The following is a 24,646-nucleotide window of genomic DNA, read 5'->3' as shown; positions in this document are numbered from 1 at the left end:
CAGAGGTAGCCACATTTCCTCAGCCACAAGAGCTACAGTCAGTCTTACTCTCATCAGAAATACTGAACTGAAAACCAAAACTCTCCCTTATCATGTCTGTACCTAGCCAGACAGAACCAATCATGCAGGTACTCAGCTTTCTCCGAAGACTTAGTGCCACCACAACCAGGAAAACCCTTTCCTTTAGATCATGTTGTTCATTCTCATTACAGCTGCCAATCCAAAAGCCAGCTGCCCTTTTTAGGCATTAGCTGGACTTTGTTCCACTCATTAAAACAAACAAACAAACAAACATCCAAAACAAAACAAAGAAGCCCCACCAAGCACTTTTTATTTAAGTCCTGTTGAAGGCATTAAAAAAAAATCTCACTCAAAGTAAAAATCAGTTTTAAATTACAGGTTTTATGTGGAAGAGCCTTCAATCAGAAATGTTATGGAATAGTGAGCTGAAGCACATGAACATTAGATAGTGCTTTCATATTTAACCAGGTCAACTGAAGATATCTAAATGGTTTTTTTTCCTTTTTCACCCCAGCTAGAGACACTGTGGCCTTTTTAAAGGGATTGCCTGTAACAAATATGGGAGTAGACAAAATTTGATGTGTTTTCATGACTATGTTTTTTCCATTACAATGTAACTTGACTTTGTGTTTATTTACCTCTACACTTTGAGCAGCATTTCATTTATGTAGTATGGAATTTTAAGAAGCAGTACAAGGTAAGGTGAATCTTGTAGTCTTGACTCAGGCAATACTGCCATAGACTTTAAAGGAGTGGGAGCTTTGCAGTTTCAATTACTAGCAACAGAGAGACTACTCTATTGACCTAGGACTGGAAAACAGAGAATTTTCCTTATCCCATGACACACAGCACACAGAGTATTTTTATTCCCCCCAGTCAGAGTTTAGAATCCCTTCCAAGAGATTTCCAGGATCCAGTCTTCTCCACACCTCTGAGACAGAGAAGGACAGGCATACTTAAAGGCTTTCGTTTTCTAGAGTGTTTGGCCATTACAACAAATAAAGCAGCAAGAGCCTGGCCGTATTTTCTGTGAGGTGCACGAAATTTAACTGAACACCTCAAGCAAAGTCCCCTCCCGGCGGGCAGGTCCCGGCCCCGCTGCGGGTACTGCTGGAACGACGCTGGTGCATTCCCGAGAGCATCCCAAGCTCTCTGGGATATGACCAAGCGAGAGGATTCTTTACGGAAACCAACCAATCCACCCTTAGAAGCACTATATATATACACAGATGTATACGTGTGTGTGCGTATGAGTGTGTACGTCTAACTACCGAGCGGCAGCCGTGCGAGCCAGGCAGCAGCGCGCCCGCACCTGCCGGGCTGAGGACGCGGCTCCCCCTGGGCGCCCCGCCCGCCGCGCTCCCGGGACACGCCTCCCGCCGCCCCGGGCCGGAGCAGTGCCGCCGCCGCGGCAGCCGTGCTCCCGTCCCTGCCGCCCGAGAGGCGAGTGGGGCCTGCTCACCTCCCGGCGCCGCCGCGTCCATGCCCGCTCCGGGCCGGCCCTCCCCTCCTCACGGCACCGACTCCTGCCTGCCCCCCGACACCGGCCCCGCGCGCGCCCTTCACAACCCCCGCCCCCCCGCGCCCAGCCCCGCCCGCGGGCACGCGCACAGCCGAGCCCGCCCCCCGCGCGCGCAGGGGCGGTGCCCGCGCGCGCGCGCCTCACCTGATCCGGGCGCTGCCCGGCGCGTGCGCCGCCGCGCGCCCCCCTCCCGCCTCCCCCACTGCCGGCCCTCGCGCGCGCGCCCGCGGAGCCATCCGGGTCCCGGCGGCGCGGCGGGGCCGGGGCCGGGGCCGCGATGCATCTGCACCAGGTGCTGACCGGAGCCGTGAACCCCGGAGACAACGGGTACTCCGTGGGCAGCGTGCAGGACACCCCCTTCACGGTAACGGGCGCCGCGGCCGCGGCCGGCCTGGGCACGGCGGGCGCAGGCCCGGGGACAGCAGAGGGAGGGGAGCCTGGCGGGCGGGGGGCGCTGCGGGAGCGGCGGGTCTGGGGGCGGACGGGGATCGCCCGGCGCCCTGGCAGCGCCCCGTCCTCTGTATCAACCGGGGAAACCCCCGGTGTGTGTGCTCGGATTTCGCTGGGTGCTTCTGTCTTTTTTTTTAATTTTTAAAAATATATTTGTGTGTGTGTTTATATCTCATCTGCAAAGCGCACATAGCCAGTTGCACTGGGGCTCTGACGAAGCCTGCCCGCTACTGATGAGCGTCTGCCTTCCATTACTGAGCCTGATAAAACACAAATTTGTCCAATGCTCCTCTCAAACTGGAAAAGAAACAGGAAAAGATGATAAAGAGACACACTAAGTGAATTTCAAGAGCCCCGTAGTTTTTAAAGCAATCTGTTTCTCATTCACAGGCTATTTTTGTTTATTGTCAATTTCTAATGTCAATTTCACTCCGTTAGGTTATGCGTGCTTGGTATGCTTTGATTTTAGTGAGTGATCAGTTTCTGCAGTGTTTTCCTGCTGCCATCTAATCAGTATCTTATTCTTTAGGTATCACTTGTCTTACTGCATTTTATATTAACGAGATCATCCCAGGCACAAACCAGTTCCAAGCAAAATGATGCAGAGCATCCTTTCTGGTGTAAGATAAATGTCAGCAGACTCGTGAAACATTTAAAGCTTGCAGTGAATTATCACAAATGTCTTATTTCAGTAATGAATGCTGGAGAGTCTTAAGAAATAAAAGGTGCCATGTTTGTCTTTATTTTCCTCGTTCTGCTGCTATGCAGCCATACTGCTATTAAAGGGACCTCTTTTACTTTTGATATTTATATAAGAAGTCATTTACTCATATTCACATTCTAATGTGTTTCTTTTTACTATGACAATTTGAAGAGTCAATCAAATAGTATTATGCAACATACCTTTATGCCCATTCTTGTCATAGCTTTGATAACATCAGTAATGAATCATAATGTATACTGTGGTTTATACAAGAATTTTCCAAGAGCAAAAGGTAGCATCTTTCAAAATGATGCAGGATTGCTTGGTAGGATTTAAATAATGGAACTACATATAACAGACCACACTGTTTTTCTGGCTGCTGTATCCAATTTTTTTGTAATACAGCAAACAAGGAGTTAAAGAGATAAGTATGTTTTAATAAATGTATCTTCTGGACTTCCCTAGCTGTAACTTTCTTCTTTGCTTTTTCTTCATTCTCTATATTCATGGCATTATTTCCCGTTCTTTTAGGCCTTGATCCTAGAGTAAACTGTACAGTTAAAAACTGCCTGCAAACAGTTTGAGGTCTTATATCCAGATTCTTAGGAAATTGGTTACCTGTGTGACTTGGTAGAATCATAATCTAGCATTGACTGCAGGAGTTTCATTAGTGCCTAACCTCAAATTCTGTCAGTCGACATCGCCGGTATGGACAGAGCTTTGTGCCCCCAAACCACTGAGCTGTTTGGAGCCAGGACTTCAGCTCAGACCCTGAGGCAGGTTTTGCAGTTCAGGTGACAGAGCCTGACTCTGCAGACCTGCTCTGAAGCCCCAGCACCTGTCAGGCACTGGCTCACAGCACCAGCAGGGCAGGGAGAGGGCAGGAGGGCAAGGGAGATGTGCACAGCAGGCTGTGGGAATCCATAGGTGTCTCTGGGAATCCATAGGTGTCTGCAGGAATCCATAGGTGTCTCTGGGAATCCACAGGGCTGTGGCACAGGAGCTGCTGTTTGTGTGCACATGTGCCCACTCACGTTTTGGTTGGTGTTGGGGCGTTGAGAATGCGTGAGAATGGTTCAGAATCGCTACAACTGATTCATCACAGGCACTTGAAAATACAGCTTTTTTGTGTGCAGAAATGAATCACTGCTGTTAAAAATACTCTGCTTAACAGCAGAATAATGGCTTGGGTATGTATATATATGTACCCACTAGTTAATAGGTTTGGAACTATTTCCCTTTTTTCTTGAGGAGGAGTAGAAGAAACTTCCTCTTAAGATGAATGTACTTTAAATGTCTAAGTCCAGCAATCTGAGTATTCTGAGAGAAGAAACACATTTTCTTCTAACCTGATTAGGGACATTGCAATTCTCAGGTTCTTCATTCTTCCCTTCTCTTGTGGTTTGTCCTTAGCTTGTTTACATGGCTCCTTGCTGGGGATAAAGGTAAGCTTTTAATTTCCAAGTCGGTGTAGCTGGAGGTAAGATGATAACACAGTCTGCCTCAACTTTTTAAAGCTTTGGTTAAAGTCATGTAGGTATTCTGAGAATAAGACAGGGAAATAATTTTTCCACTGTTTTTCTCTCTGCCTGCTAAAACAAGTCTTAGCAGCTCCATAAAACTACAGAGATCCAAAGAAATAGAGACAGGTGTCTGTAGGTTGGTTACAAAGGTTTTGTCAGTGCTTATTCTGGAATGTGCAGAGTCCTTTCCTCCCTCAGCTCCCACATCTGCCTGCAGCAATCCTGACACATATCCAGCCTTTCCCAAGGAAGGGCTGAGGCCCAGAGATGTGTGGTGCCTGCTGGATGGTCTGGTAGAGTGGGTGATACACAGGAAAAGCTGTTGGAGGGGTGATTAGAAGCAAAATAGGTCCATAAAGCTATCTTGTACCAGACAGTCTCCTCAGCCTCCTTCATCTGAGCTCTGGAAAAGACACTGCTTAAGCAAAGGGTCGAAGTTGTGAGTGACAGAAGTTCTGGGAATAATTCTGTGCGCTTTTCAGCTTGCTGTTAGTTCATGTTCTCATTTTAGCAAATATTGCTGTGTTCCACAAGTGAGTTCACAGAAGGTTGAAGGTTGAGCTTTAAGCAGAGGGCCTTACAGCACAGACTCTGTCTTGACAGAAGAGGTGTTTGTACCTCACAGTCTAACTGGTAGCTAATAAGCTTTAAAGGGAGTAAAATGCATTTTTTAAACCACAGCTGATTTAGTTTAGCTTTTGTTCTGAAAGAGCTGGCTAAGCAGCTACAACAGAATGTAACTGTTTCTAAAGTTAGTCTGGGTTTAAAAATGAATAGATTAAAATAGCTATGTCATTTACCTAGAGGCTGGATTCTGTAAGTATAAAAATTTCAAGTGTCAGACCAGCAGGAAATAATATTTACTTTTGCACTGATTGCGCAAAATACAAAACTATAAACATTCTTAATGAAAAATCAGAAGGTCAGATTTTAGGGATATCTAAGAACTTTACTGATAAAAGTGAGAAAAAATTCATTTGTTATTTTTCATTTTTGAAAAGGACAAGCTTCTTAATGTATTTCATGCCAGTATTGATGCTTGGCCTGGAGCTGCGTGGGGTGAATTCTAGAAGCTGTTGCAGATGAGTTTCCCACACCCCTGTAATTTTTTTTTACCTCCTTGAAACCAGCAAAATCTTCATTCACACAGATGTCCACAAGATACAGCAATTGAGAATAGGTTTGCTCTGCTGTGTTGGGTTCTACTTTTTCACTACTTCATCCTTCTTAAAACACTTGTTTGCAAATCCCTCTCAGTTATTTATTACTATTTACATATATCTATATGTTCTGCACTGTTTTTATGTAAACTGGATTAGAGATACTTAATATCTGAATCCTTACTAAGTTTTCTTATCTCTGTATGTTTAAGCATGTTGTAAAGTATTTAATCATGAATTTGTCTGAAACGTCAGTTTAGGAAAGCCTGTTTTACAGGCCATGGGCTAGTAGTAAGTTAGGAGTTGTTTCTCAGTTATTTTGCTAGTTTGCATTAAGTGTATGTAATTCTAGAAGTACTTGAAAGGAGGAGGGGGAGGAAGTGTAAGTGATGTCCATTGATGAGAGCTTGGAAACGGTTCAGGATTCAGGTGTCTTCATTGCTAAGTGGAAGGTGGAGGAATTTCTGCCAGAAACTTAAAGATGAGTGTTGTTTTACTAGAGGAGTCCTTTAAGCCCAGTACAGACTTTCAGGTTTCAATAGATGTTTTAATTTATGTAATTTTAGATGTTTATGAGTTTCTGATTTTTAATAGCACTGATTCTCTTTCTTCCCCATCATGTACCATCTTGAAATGCCTCTGCATCCCTGATAGTACACACAGGAGCTTGAGGACTTGTGTTTGACTACGTTTATGCCAAATTTGTAAAGAGATGCAGGTTATAGAAAGAGAATTTTATTGGCTTTTTTTTATACAGGGAGAAGTATTTGTATAAGGAAAAACCAAGATGAGATTGTGAAGGAATAATTGTTTCCCTGTCTCTTAGTTCCAGAAGCAAACTGGAAAACATGAGCAGCTGAAAAAGACAGAAGCATGTGCTGCTTTCATATTATCTGAAAACTGAGGATATAGCATAAACTGTTAGACTAGGACACAATGTCCTACTTCTGTGTGGTGCTCCTGCATTCAATTAAAGTTTTGTAATTGTTCATTTCAGTGGTCCCAGATCCTGACAGATAGAGCAAACATTGGCAAACTACAGCTTATTAATTGCTTATGGATCCTGCAAGTCATCCTTGCATTCTGGCGGTTTTGCAACTCCATTTAATTTTCTCCTTGAAGTTATCAGTGACATTAGAAATGGAGGTTGGCAGATACTCCATGTGGGTGGTTCTTACTGCACTTGTTTTGTTCAGTCACTGCTCATAATTCTGTTTATTTAAGAGCTCTGTGCTGCTCTCATCCATTACTATATCTTGGTGCTGTATTTTTCATCTTTCCTGTCTGTATGTCTTACCAATTTTCCATTCCTTTTATCAGGTTAGGCAGATTGTCAGTCTGCTACCACCAATATTGTGGCCTCTGTTTCTCTGGCAGGAGAGACCTGTGGTGGCACAAATGACCTCCTGAAGATGTTGTCAGCTGAATCCTTAAGGAACTACTGATGTTAAATATTATGACATTTCCCTGTTCTTTGTCACTGTGGGGTGTTTCTGCTGCATTACCAGCTTAAGGACAAAAGAAAAGAGGATTTAACAGAAAAGTGTTCTCTTGAAATATAAACATGTTAATATAATGAAGACATCAGAAAATATGCACAAAAGCAATCAAATGAAGAACTTGTATTTAGGCATATATGAAAATGTCTTTCAATACATAAAACTATATGGACGTTTTTCAAACGTGTTCTGATGACTTTACTTCATAAAATAATTTTAAGATTTCATATACTTTCAAGAAATAAGTCAGATTCTTAGAACAAATATCTACAGTCAGAAAATGACCCCAGAACCAAGAGATAGCAGCCCTTGCTCTAACAGCCTAGAGCTGAAGGCTGGTGTCCTGCTGCTGGGAATGGGTTCTGCCCACCCCCCTAACCAAGGGGTCCCCACTGTTGGCACAGGGCACTCAGTTTGCTGAGTCACTTGTTGGTGCAGCAGTAAACACAGGCAAAGAGTAGGATGGCTACAAGTGACAGTAATAAGATTTCACAAAAGACAGAGATCTCTGTATCTTGATGAACAAGAACCACCTTTTTACTCACCTGTGTAAAAATATGCTAAATAGCTAATAATTAGCTGAAAAATTAATGCTTTGTTGGTGGAATAAGTGCAGGTAGGGGACAGGAGAGATGAAAAAGTAAAATGTTTGAAGAGAAAGACACTGAATTCTTTTGCTTCACAGAATAAACAGACATAGCCAAGTATAAAATATTTTCTGTTTCATGCATTATGAGCTGTACAAACACACACAAATGGGCATGTTTAAGAACACTAAGCATAAGGAAACTGAAGTTGATAAGCCTTTTATAATTTGACACACACATACATGTCTCTTGCTAATAAAAATACAACTAATGATAAGTTATGTATAATGTAGTTTGAAATTTGCAACTCAAGTTATGAATACCAACAGTGAATAGGGAATTTGAAAGGTTTAAGTCCTTGTTTTAAGTGGATCAGCACCTCTTTTTATTTAGATAATTTAAGTCACATCTTTTAGTAGTTTTGTATTGGTAGTTATGAGGAAGGCTGTTGAAAAGAAGATGAGTCAATTCTTTTCTGTTTCAATGCTCACCCTTTGAAGTTTAAGTAGGAGAATAAATTTCTTGTGAATATTCAAATTCTGAATAAATTATTGGAACAAGAGGATGTGCTTTTATTTTCCTGTCTACTTCTGGGCATTCACATCCTGGTCTTAATCTTCTTCCTTCATACTAAGGAGCCTGTACTGTTTCATCCAGTATTCAACACTGCAGGAGAAGCTTGTTTTGTAAAGAATCCCACTATAAAAATAGGAAAGCGACAAAACAAAAGGACTTTCTGTTCAATGCCAGAACTTATTTCAGAATCTCATCTTTCTTTCTCTTACATTCTGGAAATTATCCTCTTGAATTTTAATAATAACTTATTCCCTTTCAGACTGAGTCTAATAATCACATAGCCAAGTCATCAAGGAGCTGGGATATTCTGTTACACAGATAATCTCGCTCCAACAACCTTTTAGCAATGCTGCTTACATTGTGAATCACTCCAGTATCAGTTCCTCAGAGCTTCCCAGAACAGCAGTGTGGGTTATTATGTCTCACACAACACTGTGTCACTCTATTTTTGTGAGGTGACCTTGGAAATCTTTTAGACAATCTGTCTTATCTGCAATTTTCATTCTTGTCTGTGCAGTTGTATGGTGTATTATTTTCTGGGGACTGAGTTTCTGCTTTGCTGCTTGCATTGCTGTTCCTTTCTGTTCCATGCAGTGACGTACTTTCACTAAATTAAATTCTTTTTTTCAGCCTTTCTCGCTTGTTGCTCCTTCCCAGGAGAATTAGAAGTAGACATAGAAAGTCATGAGACCTAAACTGTCCATTCTGATTCCAGTGGTTGTCTTGCACCCTTAGTGCAGCCACTGAGGGACACTGGTGGTAAATCAATACAAATACAACTTTCATACATTTACAATAAAGTAGCCTTTACACTGATTGATCTCTAAGTAGAGGGCAAGGGCTGACTCAGTATTTTGGAAATTATTGTGAAAAATCCAGTGGACGAGTTAAAGCGACAAGCAATTTTGTACCATCTGAAATTCACTGTGGAGGACTTGCACTCTCTGCTTAACTCAGCTGTTATAAATTTCTGCCTACTGTATTGGAATCACTGGAAAACTTGCTTTAAGGAAAGAAACTTTCAGCTTTAATGGGTTGCTGTAAAAGGCTTAGTGGAGATTGATCCTAGGGAGATATTTCTATGTCTGAAGGTGGAGCTCAGTGGGACAGATAATCTGGAGTGATTAAACTTTTTAGAACAGGTGAAAGGTTGGCAGACAGGTATATATTTATCCTGCCAATAAAAAGTGCTGCAGGCTGTCACTGTTCTATAGCTACTACGTAACAAATTCTTTAGAATATAGAGTGTATTGCACAACAGGATATCCAAAAGAAATCTTTGTTGTTTTACAGTCTTATAGTAATGTGCACTTCTTAAAACTCAGAAAAGCCCAGAAATTACATTATTATAGACAAAAATCCCATAACAATCTTGATTTTAAAAAAATAATAAAGAAGGCAGGTGGGGGTGCAAGACACACCTATTGAAGAAAGGTACATGCAAATTCATTAAGAAATGCTCCTGGTTTGGCTGCCTTGCTCTAAGAGGCAACCAGAATTGGAGGGAAGGAAAAAATCAACTAAAACCTAAAACAAACAAAAGAAAAAATAAACAGAGAGCTCAAATTCTTGATTTACATATGGGAGTTTGGGGTTTTTTTTTACTCTTGTTTGCTTTGATTTAAGCCCTGATAGAGTTATGGTCTCCCTTGCTACTTTGTTTTTCCTTGTTGCTCATTGAATTAGTGAGGAACAAACCCACTACATTGTAACTTCCTGTTTAACTGGGATAATCACAGCTTCCGAAAACATCGGGCCTGTAGCAAGTGTTCAGTTAGCTTTTAAAATAAACATTTAATTTTATTTCTTTTGAAAATTGTTTCAGGCATATGGCTCTGGTTGTGACATTGTTATTCTGGCAAATGACTTTGAATGTGTGCAGATTATTCCCGGTGCTAAGCATGGAAACATCCAGGTCAGTTGTGTGGAGTGCTCCCAGCGACAAGGCAGGGTAAGGACTTCAATAAATCTGTATAGAATTTTTAAAATTTGAGAACTCTAAATTGAATAATTAAACAGCAACATGATGCATTAAGGGAATGAAAGAGTTAGTTTCCCAACAAAGATCATGGTTTATTGATCTGGACTTTCTGAGTAACACCTCTTGTGTTAGTCTTATTCTTTCAATTTATTAGCAATTTGGGGGAGGGAGGAGGATAGAGGAAGCAGGAGACATGTTGGAACAAAGTTTTCATTCCCTTTCCAGGACCTGCAATAAGAGGTGTGATAAAATGTGAGCAGATGCATTAGTTACAGTACAGTATCAGAATAGGAATGGTACTGAAATGATGATTACTCCATTTTGTGTGCTTCCATCTAATAAAAGAAGAAATGGATAAATCATTTCTCTATACATATATATACACATATGTGTATGTGTCTGTGTATCCTGCAAAGTCATGAATTTGAAATACATTTTAGAAAGGCTTCAGCATGTTTAGTGTGTTTAGAAGTGCTACACTATGAGCTGTCATAACTGCGTGGCCCCTTGATTTGCTTTGTGGTTTCATTTTAAATCCCTAAACAATGCTAGAGAGACAGGTTAGAAAGAGGAGGGGAAAAAATTTTCTAGGAGTTCCAGTAGTACACTGAGCAAATTTTGTTTGTCAGTTGTCACTGCTGACTAGAATTAGCTGGGTAAAAATTGGTACTAGTACTGAGGAAGCCCTAGTTAGGATTTGGGCAGATTTGGTTGGCAGAGCCCTTGAACTTCAGCAGCACAGTCCCAGTAAGAGTGGGAGAGAGATTCCAGCTTCTGAGATGGTCCCTACAAGACCACCACAAACCCCTGGGTGGTTCTGCATTCAGGACTCTGAACTCACAGTCTGTTCTTTACTTTGGGACTGACTCTGTTGTTGCAGCCTTCTCTCCCCCTCCCCCTAAGGAAGAAATAAGATTTCATAATAAATGTCATGGAACTTTTGCATCATTTCCGTTTTGAGGAAACCAGATCCTGGATGGGAAGGACTTAAACAGTTTTTTTCTAAATCTTTTAAAGAAAAAAGAGAAGTTTTAAAGGTAGTTAGAAGTATTTAAAGGATATGAGTATTAGGAACAGGCCCAGATAAATACCTAAGAAATACTATTTTGTGTTTAGAGATTTCCGTGAAATAAGTGGGTGAAAGAAACTGAGGGGTTCAATGGCATATGTGCTTCAATTTTTCTATTTACCATTTATATCTTCTCAAAATGTATTTTTGTATTTGAATGTTAAAAATAGAGTTGCATTTCTTTCTGCTTTTTGTAACTATTATTTAGTGATTTAGTGATACAAGATGGAATCTAGGGACACAGACACTAATAATTAATGCATTAGTTAGCTGTGAAGTACACAGAACACGAGCAGAAGCAGTGAAGGCATCAACTTTCTCTTGTGCATTAAGAGGAGTTGCTCTAGAAGATTGTGACTGTGTTTGTGCCACTGAAAGAGATGTCTGCCCTGTTTAGAGTTAAAATGTGAAAGGTGGGTTTATGCAAGAGTGTGTTTTCCTCAATTGCCTTCAGAAAATATATCCATAACACAGTTAATTACATTTGTATTAATTTCACTTTTCAAGAATCCTGGCACATAGAAGAGGTACTGGAAATTCTTTAGCTAATTTGGAATATTAAGGAGCACTTACTCCACTTGCCTCCTAACCTTACATTTTGAGTCTTCAACTTTTTTTTTTCTTTCCTTTCCCCAGATTGCTGCATCATATGGAAATGCTGTTTGCATTTTTGAACCACTTGGTATAAATTCTCATAAAAGAAATTGTGTAAGTGTGTATTTCATTATTTTAATTCTGTTTAGGCTCTGAGAAGAGGCAAAAGTCTGTCTGCCAGTTATTTTTATTATATTATGTCGACAGACAACAGAATAATGGATAAACAGTTTCCACCTTTCACAATACAACTGGATGGGCAGTCTCTTCCACTGAATGAACTGTGGACTGCACTTCTCCTGAGTTCCCAATATTTTGTTCTTGAGTCTCATACTAGAATGACAAGCTGGTATTTCTTATTTGAAGAGGTTGTGAGAGGTGCAGGACAGAAATACAGCACAGACTTATTTAGTGCACCCAGACTTGTTTAAACAGCACAGCCATGGCTGAGCACTTGAGCACTGAGGATGTTCTCAAGCAGATTTCACAATCTTTGTGGTATCTATACTGCCATCCCTTATGTTCCTGTAAATCTATGGTCACAGTAGTTCAAAGTAATCTACAGAAATATTTGTATGTGGGACAAGTCCAGATCTGGTTTGCAGGGCACCCTGGGATGCACTTACATTTTACAAAACAATTTTAAAACATATTAAAACTAGATTTAGCAGTCTACCACTTAAGACTTTTGCAGCAGGCTTAATAGCAATTTCTTATAGAAAGAAATACCAGTATCTTTATTTTTTTGCTGTTGATGTGAGACTTAATTCTTGACTGTTTTTACACTACAGCAGCTGAAGTGTCAGTGGCTAAAAACTGGGCAATTCTTCCTCAGTTCTATGACTTACAACCTGGCCTGGGATCCTCAAGGTAATGCATCATTTGTGAAGTATTTGGTCAACATTTGTAGTTAGACAAAATATTTTTAATATAATAAAATGAGAGCTTGAATATGCAGATTTTAAATTACCTCTTCTCAGGCAGTATTGCATAAAATGTGAGGCTACAGTTAACATTTGTTAAGATGCTGTGCCAAGTGTTTGCCTCTCTTATGTAAGATCTTGGTTTGGGAATCACAGCGCTAAGTTGTTAACTGACTTAAATTGTCACTAATAATCATTTAAATAAAATTTAACTCAACTGAAGTCAACAATGTACCTAGACACGAATCTTTATAAGATGTCTGTGTATTTATTTGAGATATGAATATCTATTAAGCATCTGCAACATTTATTGATAAACACAATTCTATGATTCAAAGTTCTCCTTTTAACAATGCAAAAAGAGGAGCTAAATAAATAGCCTTGGTATTCTTTCTTGAAAGATACTATAAATTCAAAATGTTTTAATAAAACCAGCTGGGTGAGATGATGGAATACCTTATCATATTTAAAATGGACTAAAGTTTAGCTTTCAACCTGTTCTGGATTATTCACAAAATATGATGAGAGGCTTAATCTTTCAACATACCTTCATCATCCTGGTTCCATAGCTTTGGTACCACTCCTTTTCAGGTAACAGGTTATTGACAGCAACAGATTTTTTGCAATTGTGGGCCCCTCCATCTGATGACATTCTAGAGGAAGACGAAGATGATGATGCCAGCAGTCAGATCAAGGATGATAAAGTTCTCCCGGTTCTAAATGACTGGAAATGTGTCTGGCAGTGCAAGTGAGATAATTTTTGTTTTAAGACAAATTGCAATGCTACCTCACGTATATTTTAAAATATGTTTTTAAATATCCTAAAATTCGAACAATATAAGTTATTTCAAGTAAAAAATCCTCACCCCTATTGAATCTAGCCTAGGCTTGCTGTACTTAAACCAATTTTTTGAGCTGTCTTTTCAATAAACTATGAAAATACTTTTATGCTCCTACTATTCAAAAAGTATGCTTAACAAAGCAACTATAAAATACTTAATCTAATTTTTACTCAATTTAATATTAAATTTAAATAATGAACAGTAATGCTGAATCAACTGAATACCTGTGGAATAATATTTTAGAATAAATAGACCTTACATAAATTGTTCTCGTGTTCTGTAGGACTGCAACATCAGTACATTTGATGTCATGGTCTCCTGATGGTGAATATTTTGCAACAGCTGGGAAGGTAAGGACAAAAAAGAATAATTAAGTTTCTGAAGTATTTTTTGTTTGTTTGACAAAAGTAAGTAATATGAATAGTCCTGGACCATACATTCTATTGTAGTCTTAGCAAAGGTAAATTATGATCTGTGTAATTCCATGGATTTCATCAACAAGAAATTGGATTTATCTGTATACTCTTACTGAAAACCTGAATGAATGACAGTGATACAGACTTGTATATATGTATGTGTTTTTTACATATATATATATATATACACACACACATATATATATATTTGAATTTTTTTTAGATGTAGTATACTTAGATGAATTTTCAGATATACATAAACAATTTTTTCTACTTCTGTTGAAAGTAATGAGATCATTATTATCTGGCATAATATGCAAATATCTGGATAAATTAGAGAAGGTTTTTATTTAGTGAATTCTGGATTCAGTTATCAATTCTATTTCAGTTTGTAGTACTTCTTGTCAAATCACTATTCAGGCTAAGTTTTCAATTAATAATTCTCTTTAATGTCACCCTCTCATTTGAATGATTTCTTTTGGTTTACAAGTCCTAATAGGTAAGCACTTTTTACTGGCACCTACTGTTAGTTGAACAGCGAGATGAATTTTAGTTCTGATCCAAATTTTCATGAACAATACCAGAACAGCAGTTGCTTATTGCTTGTGATTTTCTTTTTGTTACATTTTTAATTATAGCTACCTAAACCCCTGGCTTTTTATTGCTTTACCTAGGATGACTGCCTCTTGAAGGTTTGGTATCCTATGACTGGTTGGAAGTCATCTCTCTTGCCCCAAGAGAATGAAGAAAAGAAAAAAGGCTCAGAGGATGTGCAGTTTTCTTTTGTTTATTTGGCACATCCCCGAGCAGTGACGGGATTTTCCTGGAGGAACATCAGCAAGTACATGCCCAGGTTTGAAAGCTGCCTTTTTTCAAAAAGCAAGCAAGCCTTTGATCAGGTGTTTTTTTAACATTCTGCTTAATGTTTTGCCATCAAGAACATGAGACTTCTTATACTTTCAAGAAACAAAGCATACCAACACCTTCCCATTAAGTTCTGTATCACCAGGTTTAATAATGATAGTCATGTTAACTTTCAGTTAGGGGAGAAGCAGAAATTTGGATAAAACAGTAACTACTAAATTCTTGTACACTCTCCCAATTTCTGCTGTGTCTATGTAGCTAACTGAGTTACCCAGGCAGTAATTTTGCTGTCTCTGCCATCAGGGGCTTGGTCTGTAATGTGTTACTCACATCATGCCTCGATGGCATCTGCCGGCTCTGGGCAGAGACGCTGCTACCCGAAGATACTCTCCTGGGGGAGCAGATCTGTGAAACCACCACTTCCAGCATCAGCAGCACCATCTCTCAGTCTGGAAAGCAAAAGGACACTATACAACATGCACTAGAGGTACATGTAAATACTTAATTTGTGACATTTTTATTTCACTATTCTTAAAACTTTAAATATTTAAGGATATAGAGTTCTAAGAATGTATATTATGTAATACCAATATGCATAACAGAATAACCTGAATTATTCCATATCAGGTTTTGAAGTCTATTACTAAACACTGAAAAAGTCAGACTCCAAATCTGCATTTAAGCGCCATGGTTTTAAAACTCAATTTGCTTTTTATATGGTTAACTAACAGTGACGGGAAGAGACAATGTTTAATGTGGAATAGTAATGATGGTTTCATTCTGATTTGGTCTGAAAGTCTGCAATTGTAAAGACAAAAGAGTAAATAAACTCTTTTAAATTTTAGTTACTTCATTTGATAATTTTGTTTCAGTGACAGTCTTATATTCTTAGTGAGTCTATAAAGTTTACAGTAAGAGAAAACCTGTCTGTAGAAGCAGCTGCTCCTGGTCAACCTTAACAAGCACCTTTTTCTCATGAGAAAGTGCATACCAAAGATCATCTGCAGCTACAAATGTGAGTGTGAGAATGTTTCAATTAACTGTGTGGGATGTGTGAGAGTGTCCAAGATAAAAGAGAAGGAAACATCTCTTCTTCCATTTAGTTGTGTGAGTGGCTGTACAGTCGATCCTTCTTGTACACAGAAGAAATATATAAATACTCAAGTGTGTTTAATAAAGACAGTGCTGCTAGATGACAAAGTGGTGGTCTGTTATCCCAAGCACTACACTATCAATATAAAACCAAGGAAAGATAAGAAAACAAAAAAAATCTCACCACTCATTTGTAGACCATTACAGTCAGATGAAGGTTTTACTTCTTAAATATTATGGCCATCAATAAATAGGGAGCTAGGGAGGAATTACACTTCAGGCTGTTAAATCAGTTGTGCTTTTTATATGCTCAGAAATTTTCAGTCATACAAAAATAATTCATTGTAAAATTATATTACAGAAGTTACTGCTTTTAGATTGTTTTCACCTTGTTCATGAACATTGTGCAAAATCCTGTGTATTTTTGTGGTGTTGCTGAGTAGAGATATTAAAGGAACTTTTAGAAGACTGTTAGAAGAGCTTTACTTTTGGGTAGATCAGATGTACAGAAGTGTTACTAATCTGTGTTGAAATATATTTAAAATAATCCTTTTGAAATTAGTCTTCATTTCTTTAGTAGAAAGAAGCTTTATGCAAGTGTAACTTTTAATCTTGCAGTGGTTTTTGGTATTTATTAATTTATTTTTTATAACTACAACAGACAATTCATCATTTGAAAAATATGCGAAAAGGACAAAGGAGATCTTCAGTTCTTGTTACCCACACAGATGTACTGCCAGATCAGCAGGGCACTCACGAAGTTCAGCGTCACATTTCCCATCAAGCAAATGCACTTGGTCACTTCCACATAGCAGCAAGCATCAACCCTAATACAGGTGAAATACAGAAATACAACTCTTGATTAGACTACAATAATGTCTTTGCACAACATGAAAAAAATAAAGGAAGCTGAACTTAGCCTCATTAAATAGAGGGAGCTTACAGGAAGTCTGTTATTTGGCATAGAGTTCTTTAAGACAAATGAAGCTGAATTTATTCTGAATACCTTCAGCACCTTTATGACCAAATTAAATTCATCTTTGCAGATCAGAAGGCAAAAGAAGCATAAATTTCCAGTCTGGTTGGTGTTTGATTCTTGGTTTGGGGGGCCATGGTATGTGATGAATAGAGTAATTGCATCCTAAAGAATGTAGTGATTGAAAAAGAGCTGTAAGAGAGTCTTTTTGGTGGGAAATCAGCTGCTTTTTGTAGAATAATGCAGAATATTTTTAAAGAAGGAAAAGATTAAATAGCAGTTACATGCTTTACCTAAAATCCATACACCCAAGACAACATTGCAACACATGAAACTGAGCAGTTAGAACCACTAAATGTCATTTACCATTCACATAAGAATAAATTTTCATGTAAATTTATTGACCTTAAAATATCTTTACTGTTTTCATTACAATTGGATGTAAAATCTTGATCTTTACCTTTTTTAATCTTGCAGGCACAAATTATGTTATACCTAAAATAAGTGAAATGTGTGTGTGTGTACATACATATATGAATAAAAAGATGAGTGGTTAATATTTAGCTTAAGATATAGTTTTATATATTTTTATATAGTTTAATGCATAGGTTTTTTATTTGTTTAAAATGTCCACAGATATTCCTTCGGTGTTGGCTGGAACTGCTTTTAATATAGATGAAGGAAGTGGAGGCTTTGTTGTCCACTGGCTGAATAATAAAGAATTTAATTTTACATCCTCTATTGAAGTATTCATGCAGCATCTAAGACAAATTTCAGAACAACAGCTAGAACAAGATTTTGATATTGAAGCTGAAGAGGAAGAAGAAACAGAAGAAAAAGAAAAAGGCTTACACATGAAGTTAGATCATGGTTAGTAATCTGGTTAGTTCTGTTCAGCTAGTACTACTAGCAGATTAAAATCTGTGTTTTGAATGGAAACAGATAGGGAAATCTTTGCATAAAATGACACATTTCTGTTGCAGATTTGTCTATAGACAGAGAATCAGAGACCGGGACTGGTACAGGCTCTTCAGAACATGAAGATGGAGAAAGAGAGGGAAGCCCCAAAACATCTCTGCTAGCGGGCCCACGCCTGCCTCTGCCCACAGTTTTGTTGGACCGGAAAATTGACTTGCTCCTAACAGAATGGAACAGGAATCCAGATATGCTTTTCACTATCCATCCTGTTGATGGGACCTTTTTAGTGTGGCATGTGAAGTATTTAGATGAATACACTCCAGGCATCTTTCGACAAGTTCAGGTATGGTATATTTGAAATGGTTTTATTATTTTTTGTGTTAACATTGTCCTTTGCTTTAAAGCTGAACATCCGTAGGAATTCCGTTTTAAGTGCTTCCTTTAAAATAGCTGGCCTTTATTTTGGCTGAAGCTGAGAAGCTGAGTTCATATATTCTAATTTCTTTCTTTCTTTTTTTTTTTTTTTGTTTTTCATTTTCTTCCAGGATTCCTGTTGCATTTCCATCTGGAGATGCTAGCTCCCTTAGTAAAAATATTATGATGTATGCCTGCCCTGTCTTTGTAAAAGACAGCAGCAGTGCTGCACAGCAGAAAACAATGGACTTTACAGATAATACTCTAGCAAATAAAGGACCAAGCTTTGCCCAGGACAATGTGAATATAATTTCTCCTGTGGTAATGATGATTTCCAAACACATAGATGGCTCTCTAAACCAGTGGGCAGTTACTTTTGCTGATAAATCAGCTTTCACTACTGTGCTAACTGTATCCCATAAGTTCAGGTACTGTGGACACCGCTTTCACCTCAATGATCTGGCCTGCCATTCTGTTTTACCATTGCTGCTGACATCTTCTCATCACAATGCTCTGTTAACTCCTGAGTCAGACACCTCCTGGGACTCTGACAGGATAAACAGGATGATGGATCCTATTAAACATAAGAGAGGTTCTTCTAAGCAGCAGCTTAAAAATGCAGCAACCCGTACATTCCATGACCCAAATGCAATCTACAGTGAGCTGATTCTGTGGCGAGTAGACCCCATAGGACCTTTATCCTACACTGGAGGAGTGTCTGAGCTGGCTCGAATTAACTCTCTTCACACCTCTGCTTTCTCTAACGTAGCCTGGCTTCCAACACTCATTCCCAGCTATTGCCTTGGTGAGTATACCTGGCCTGTTTCCATATAGAAGAACAAGACAGAGTTGACACTGTGTCTTGTAGAATTAATTTGTTACAATAAATTACTGTTTTATTCGGACTGTATTTACATTTACTTTTCAAAAATTTCCTTTTACTATGCAAATTAAGCATTTTTACTTTGTTTGTGGCTAAGCTACTGCAAATCACTTGCAGTAGTCTGAGTATGTCTGCAGTCCCTGTGGATCAGCTGATACTCAGGAACTCCTTTGTGTGAGTAAGCACTCCTTGCTCCCACAGAGAACAGGATGCTGCCTTTCCCCAGTGCTTCAGGCAGCTTCCTTGAGTGCTCTCTGCATTGATGTGGTTTGCAAATGCAAGTGTGCTGATGGATTAGGGTGCTGGCCTCGTGCAGCTGCAGGGGCACTGGCTTGAACAGAGCTAGTATTTGGACCACCTGAATATCAGAACTATAGGGGAAGATTTTCAGCCAAAATTGGCATTAAATTGGCTCAAATCCCTTTAACATGCTGGCTTAAAACTGCTTAGGAGGTCCTGAAGCAGTACTGAAGTTCTTCAGACAACCAGAAGCTTACAAAAGCCTGGTTGGAACCCAGGATATTTATAAATAAATAAACTACATTAACTTTACAGAACTGCAAAGAACACTTTTTCAGAGTTCAGACTGTATAACATCTGATGTATGATGCCCTTGGCCAATTCTTCAGTTTTTGTTTTTAATTTTAGAGCTTTCCATTGCAATTAAGAAAATTACTTCTACAAATGTTATTCTATCAAGCCACACAGATACTTATTTTCTAATTATCACAAAGATGTGTTGTAGTAGTTGTCATCTTTGTATACAGTACTAAAAGCCATCTGTACTGTGGGTGTAGCATTAAATTTTATACTAATGCAAAGTTATAAATACATAATATATTTGATTTAAAATAAAACAAATTCATTTTCTGGTCTATATCCCACAAAGTTTTCTAAACACAAATAATGAGCTGCATTCTTGTAGTTCAGAGGAAAATGTATATCAGAGTGTCAAGCCTGTTATATATACTGTTGAGAAAGAAAAAAAGACACTCTTACAATTTTTCATATTTTGTTCAGAACTGTAGACGTATCTATTTCTCCCTCCACTTTTATGTCTGCACTTTCAACTGCAGGGCATAAGGGAATATTCACAGAGATTAATTTTATGTAAAGAGCCTAGGGTCAATAAACAAGGAAGAAAGCTATGGCTGAATAGTTTCCCCTTAGACTCCTACCCTGAATTGTCTGTGACAACCTTGGGAATCTGGAGTTGGCTCTTCCAAGCAATGCCCTGGAGGTGACAGTGAATCAAACATCACCACAGTAAAGAATGGCAGCATTTCCTTAGGTGTACTACAGACTGGGGCTTTTGTGGAGTGTTTGTAAACATACATGAGTTCAGCTTAGATTGTTGAACCTTTTTCAGGAGTTCTGGGTACATTCAGGAACAGAAAGGGAATTATTTCAAAGTTCAAATGATGTTGTATTAATGCACACATTTGCTTAGGTTTTTTGCTTCAATGCTGATGAAAATTATGTTTGAAGCATGTTCACATACTGAGTGAGGATTGTAATAGACTGCCTGATGCCATTGGCTGCCATTTTTTTCTTCATTGATTTTCCTGTGTCTCCTACTAGGTACCTATTGCAACTCTGCTAGTGCTTGCTTTGTTGCATCAGATGGCAAAAACCTGAGGCTCTATCAAGCTGTTGTAGATGCACGAAAGCTGCTGGATGAATTATCTGACCCTGAATCATCTGTAAGTTCTACATAGCAGTGGTTTGATTTGAAACTGTTAAAATACAACTAATGTAACTCACCTTTTCCCCCTTCCAGTGGTTTGTCTTCCTTTAGTTCTGTGTGATTTTTGTGCAATTTCACGTATAGATCTTATGCATTACATCTTGCATAGTTGCATGTTTTGCAGCTCTCTTTAAGCATTAGCAGAAAAAATGCAGCTATTACTACTAAAAGTGTCTGCGCTGAACCAAAATTTCCATACAAGTTTCTCCAACCTGTGGCAGGTGAGAAAAGGAAAAATAGGATTTCTTAGTTTACCCTCTCAGAAAAGGGGAGTCAAGAGCAAGAGGGAAGATGAAAACAGAAAAGCAAGGCTGAGGTGTATCCACCTAAGTTACATCTATATATGAGGAAGGGCAGAGATGGTGGGATATAAGGGAATCAGCTAAGGGTCATACTAGCTTTCTTTTTTTTTCAATAACTAATTTTTTCACTCTTTTTATCTTTCATTTCTGTGACTTTAGGAAAAGTAAAGCCTGACCTTGTACTGTTATTGTATAAAGAAACACATCTTTAATTTTTTCCCATTCTTCTGTTATTTTATCTTGCAAGACAGGGCCTGTCAGTATTCAGATCAGTCTGAAGAATCTGTTCTAGGAGCAGTGACTATGAACATTCCAGCAAAAATCAATAGAGCTTTCAGCTTATATATAAGCTGTACTGAAGGTGTTTTCTACATGTTGTGACAAAAGCTTGAAAGAGAAGTGAAAGGGTATATTGTTTCTCATTGCACAGACACATTATGGGGTGTTATGCAAGGATAAATCTTTAAATTAGCAATATTTAGCTTCCATAAAAACTGGTGTTTCATCCCTGTGAAGAGCTACTGACTCACAACAGTGCACATGCTTTGATAAATACATTATTTATGAGTGTCAAAAGTGACAACTGCAAGAACTCTGTTATGCTTTGTGCCAACAAGAAAAACTTGAAGCATCAGTTTCTCATAAGGAACTGCAATTTTCTTTTGTCCAAAGGAAAAATATACTAATTCTACTTCTTTTTCTCTGTTTCAGAAACTTATTGGGGAGGTGTTTAATATTGTGAGCCAACAATCTACTGCTCGACCAGGATGTATCATTGAGCTCGATGCAATAACTAACAAAGTAAATAAATAGTTGACTCTTTAGGGTATCACATAAGGGTGTTTAATAACTTTGTTAATTAGCCTAATCTGTTGAAAAGATGTTTTGCAACATCACTTTGCCCACTCTGTTTTGGGGATATATTTTTCCTTACCATCAGGGAAGAATTTCACCATGAGCAGCCTTCTCTGTAGCGAGGTAGAGTTACTGCAAAGAAATATGTTGCTGACAGAAAAGACAGATATTAAGATATCTGAGAGAAGGAAAATCTGCTATTTCTTCCCTTTTTCAGATTTCCCAAGCAATTTGCTGCAGTCATGTCCTCCCACTGAAGTGGGATAGAAGTCTGAGACTTTTTGCCGCTGTTATTTATTCAACACCAAAGAAATAAAAATGAATCAGATACTAATTCATCAGTCAATAACTGCAGCAGAAGTATTATTACAGAATTTATCTGTCCTGGCAGACCTCTGTAAAATTATTTCAATATACAAATGATGAGTTCTAGAACATGCTGTTCATAATAGGAAAAGCAAATATTTGGGTTTTCTGATTATAATTTTAAACTTTATAGAAGAAAATCTTGCTCAGTGGTAGCTAGATTGCATAGAGGAAATAATTAATTGCATTAATACTAAATGTTGCTGTACTGTTCTGGAAGCATAACAATTGCTCAATGTTTCAGTGTGGCTCAAACACACAATTGCTTCATGTCTTCCAAGAAGACTTCATTTTGGGATACAAACCACATAAGGAGGATGCAGAAGGGAAGGAAACTGAGATATTTTTCCAGCCATCACAAGGTATAGCATGAACTATAACTAATATGAATTAAATTGGTAGCAAAAAATGTTTTTCAGGAATACTAAAATCTGGCTGGCATGTGGTAATTTACTTTTAAATGAGAATCTGTAAAATTTAGTGAAATGGCTGTCATGTATTGCTCATATGAATTGTTGCTAAATGGTGTTAAACAAAGACTTTCTAATTGCTTAGAGTGAAACAGCTTATGTGACAAAGTACATTTTTCAAAGTGTTTATGTCGTATATAAAATGTGAACAGAAGAGAAGCACATTTTCTGCATCAATAGGTAGTTGCAGGTAATGATGGCAATATACCTGGCTTTCAAGTTAACACAGTAGAAAGTCACTGGAAGGTTTGGTAGTAGACTTAAAACTTCAAAAGAAAAAGGAAGACAGGTAGGAGAGTCTTTATAATCTGGCAAAATAGTTCAAACTGAATGGAAAGGCAAATATCTAATAAAATAGATTTGCCATTAATACTCAGATTGTCCGTAAGTCATTATCTATTTTGTAATTCTTCTGTTGTCATGAGTAATCAAAATGTCAGTTAAAGCATGCTACTAATGACACTGTTTCAATATTTGGTTTTATAATCTAACCATTTATTTCAAAGATGAAAATGGGGATTTTATTGTCAGGTTTTAGAGAATCTTTTGCTATGGAAAAATTATTTCAGTTAAATATAAATTTAATGGCCTTATATCAATATATATGTTTATATATTTTATATACGATATGTAAATTACAGGGTATCGTCCACCACCTTTCTCAGAGAAGTTCTACCTGGTAGTGATTGAAAAAGATAGCAGCGGCTGTTCTGTTCTTCAAATGTGGCATCTTCATCTCAAATCTGTTCAAGCCTGTTTAGGTGAGTGAGTGGTTGTAATTTTCTTAGACATTTCTATCATATTACTTAAGATAAAACAAATTTTGGTGGTTTATTATAAAACAAATTGTATCACCTTTGCCCAGAAGAAGCCTAAAAATCAAGAATCTTCAGAATAATATATCAATGTAATAGAAGCAGTAAACTTCCTTACAAATATTGATGGCATTTTAAACTACTAACGATATTAAAACGTGTTGATGGGATAAGTAATGTACTTAAGCAGTGGCTTCTTTATTTCAAACTATCAGTATTTCAGATTGTTATGGATGTCTTAAATGAATAGTCACAGCATGCAATAAAACTGACACAGCATGCACACATCATATAATTATTTTGTGTGCAACTTGAGCTCTTGTAAAAACAAATAAATTTGATTATCAGATATTAATCCTTTGTCCTTACAATTTTTTAACACTTCTGGCATTTTTAATATAGCAAAATCAACTGAAGCATCTTCAGCAGATAATAAGCTTAGTGTACCTGAGCAGAAGACTGTGGATTCTTCTCCAGATGTATCACCTGGCATAAGTCCCATACCACGATCTTCATCAATTGCTAACCTTCAGACTGCCAGTAAACTCATTCTGAGCTCCAGACTTGTGTATAGCCAACCCCTGGATCTTCCTGTTGGCGTGGAAGTAGTGAGAGCAACTCCTTCAGCAGGTAACTTTTACAATTTTTGCTATACAGTTGGTCCACTGATTTATCTCCTAGTTTATAGAATTGTATCTCCCCAGCCTATAATACTCTGATTTACTGATACAGAAAACACAAAGGACTGAAAAGGTTCTTTCAAATCATCATGCCCATGTCATGTTACTCTTCTGTAAATGTATCAAGTCCCCACAGGAACGCTGTTCCTGAAACTTACTGCTCTAATAGTTGGAAATGTAATTTTTAGTGTTAATCTATTAATGAACAGTTTATACCCAGTTGCTCATTTGCCAGCATTTGATATATAGTGGGTTTTTTTCCTGATGCACTTACACCTTTCTTCTGTTTGTCTTTGTATTCCTCTCATTGTTCTAAGAGCCCTTCTCAGAATTAGTTCAGTTCCACTTTATCTTCTTTGAATAGTGACCAGAAATGCAGATAATAGGTAATGTTCAAG

General features: G+C 38.1%; 1 protein-coding gene across 4 annotated transcripts in view; it reads left to right on the top strand.

Annotated features, from left to right (window-relative positions):
- Window positions 1-1,748: 1,748 nt before the first annotated feature.
- DMXL2 (Dmx like 2) overlaps window positions 1,749-24,646 on the top strand; it is a 47,934-nt gene continuing 25,036 nt past the window's right edge. For all 4 annotated transcript variants that reach the window (XM_030955034.1, XM_030955032.1, XM_030955033.1 and 1 more), the window contains exons 1-17: window positions 1,749-1,907; window positions 9,867-9,992; window positions 11,728-11,799; window positions 12,477-12,555; window positions 13,200-13,356; window positions 13,734-13,800; window positions 14,541-14,719; window positions 15,034-15,217; window positions 16,484-16,658; window positions 17,435-17,668; window positions 17,782-18,060; window positions 18,246-18,935; window positions 20,595-20,716; window positions 21,774-21,863; window positions 22,528-22,645; window positions 23,395-23,514; window positions 23,971-24,198. In XM_030955034.1, coding sequence (XP_030810894.1) covers window positions 1,821-1,907; window positions 9,867-9,992; window positions 11,728-11,799; window positions 12,477-12,555; window positions 13,200-13,356; window positions 13,734-13,800; window positions 14,541-14,719; window positions 15,034-15,217; window positions 16,484-16,658; window positions 17,435-17,668; window positions 17,782-18,060; window positions 18,246-18,935; window positions 20,595-20,716; window positions 21,774-21,863; window positions 22,528-22,645; window positions 23,395-23,514; window positions 23,971-24,198 — 3,007 coding nt within the window. In that variant the 5' untranslated portion in view covers window positions 1,749-1,820. The remainder of the gene's footprint in view (window positions 1,908-9,866; window positions 9,993-11,727; window positions 11,800-12,476; window positions 12,556-13,199; window positions 13,357-13,733; window positions 13,801-14,540; window positions 14,720-15,033; window positions 15,218-16,483; window positions 16,659-17,434; window positions 17,669-17,781; window positions 18,061-18,245; window positions 18,936-20,594; window positions 20,717-21,773; window positions 21,864-22,527; window positions 22,646-23,394; window positions 23,515-23,970; window positions 24,199-24,646) is intronic.

The sequence above is a fragment of the Camarhynchus parvulus genome, chromosome 10, assembly GCF_901933205.1.
Source record: "Camarhynchus parvulus chromosome 10, STF_HiC, whole genome shotgun sequence".
Taxonomy (NCBI): Eukaryota; Metazoa; Chordata; class Aves; order Passeriformes; family Thraupidae; genus Camarhynchus; species Camarhynchus parvulus.
This window is presented reverse-complemented; position numbering and strand designations above follow the sequence as displayed.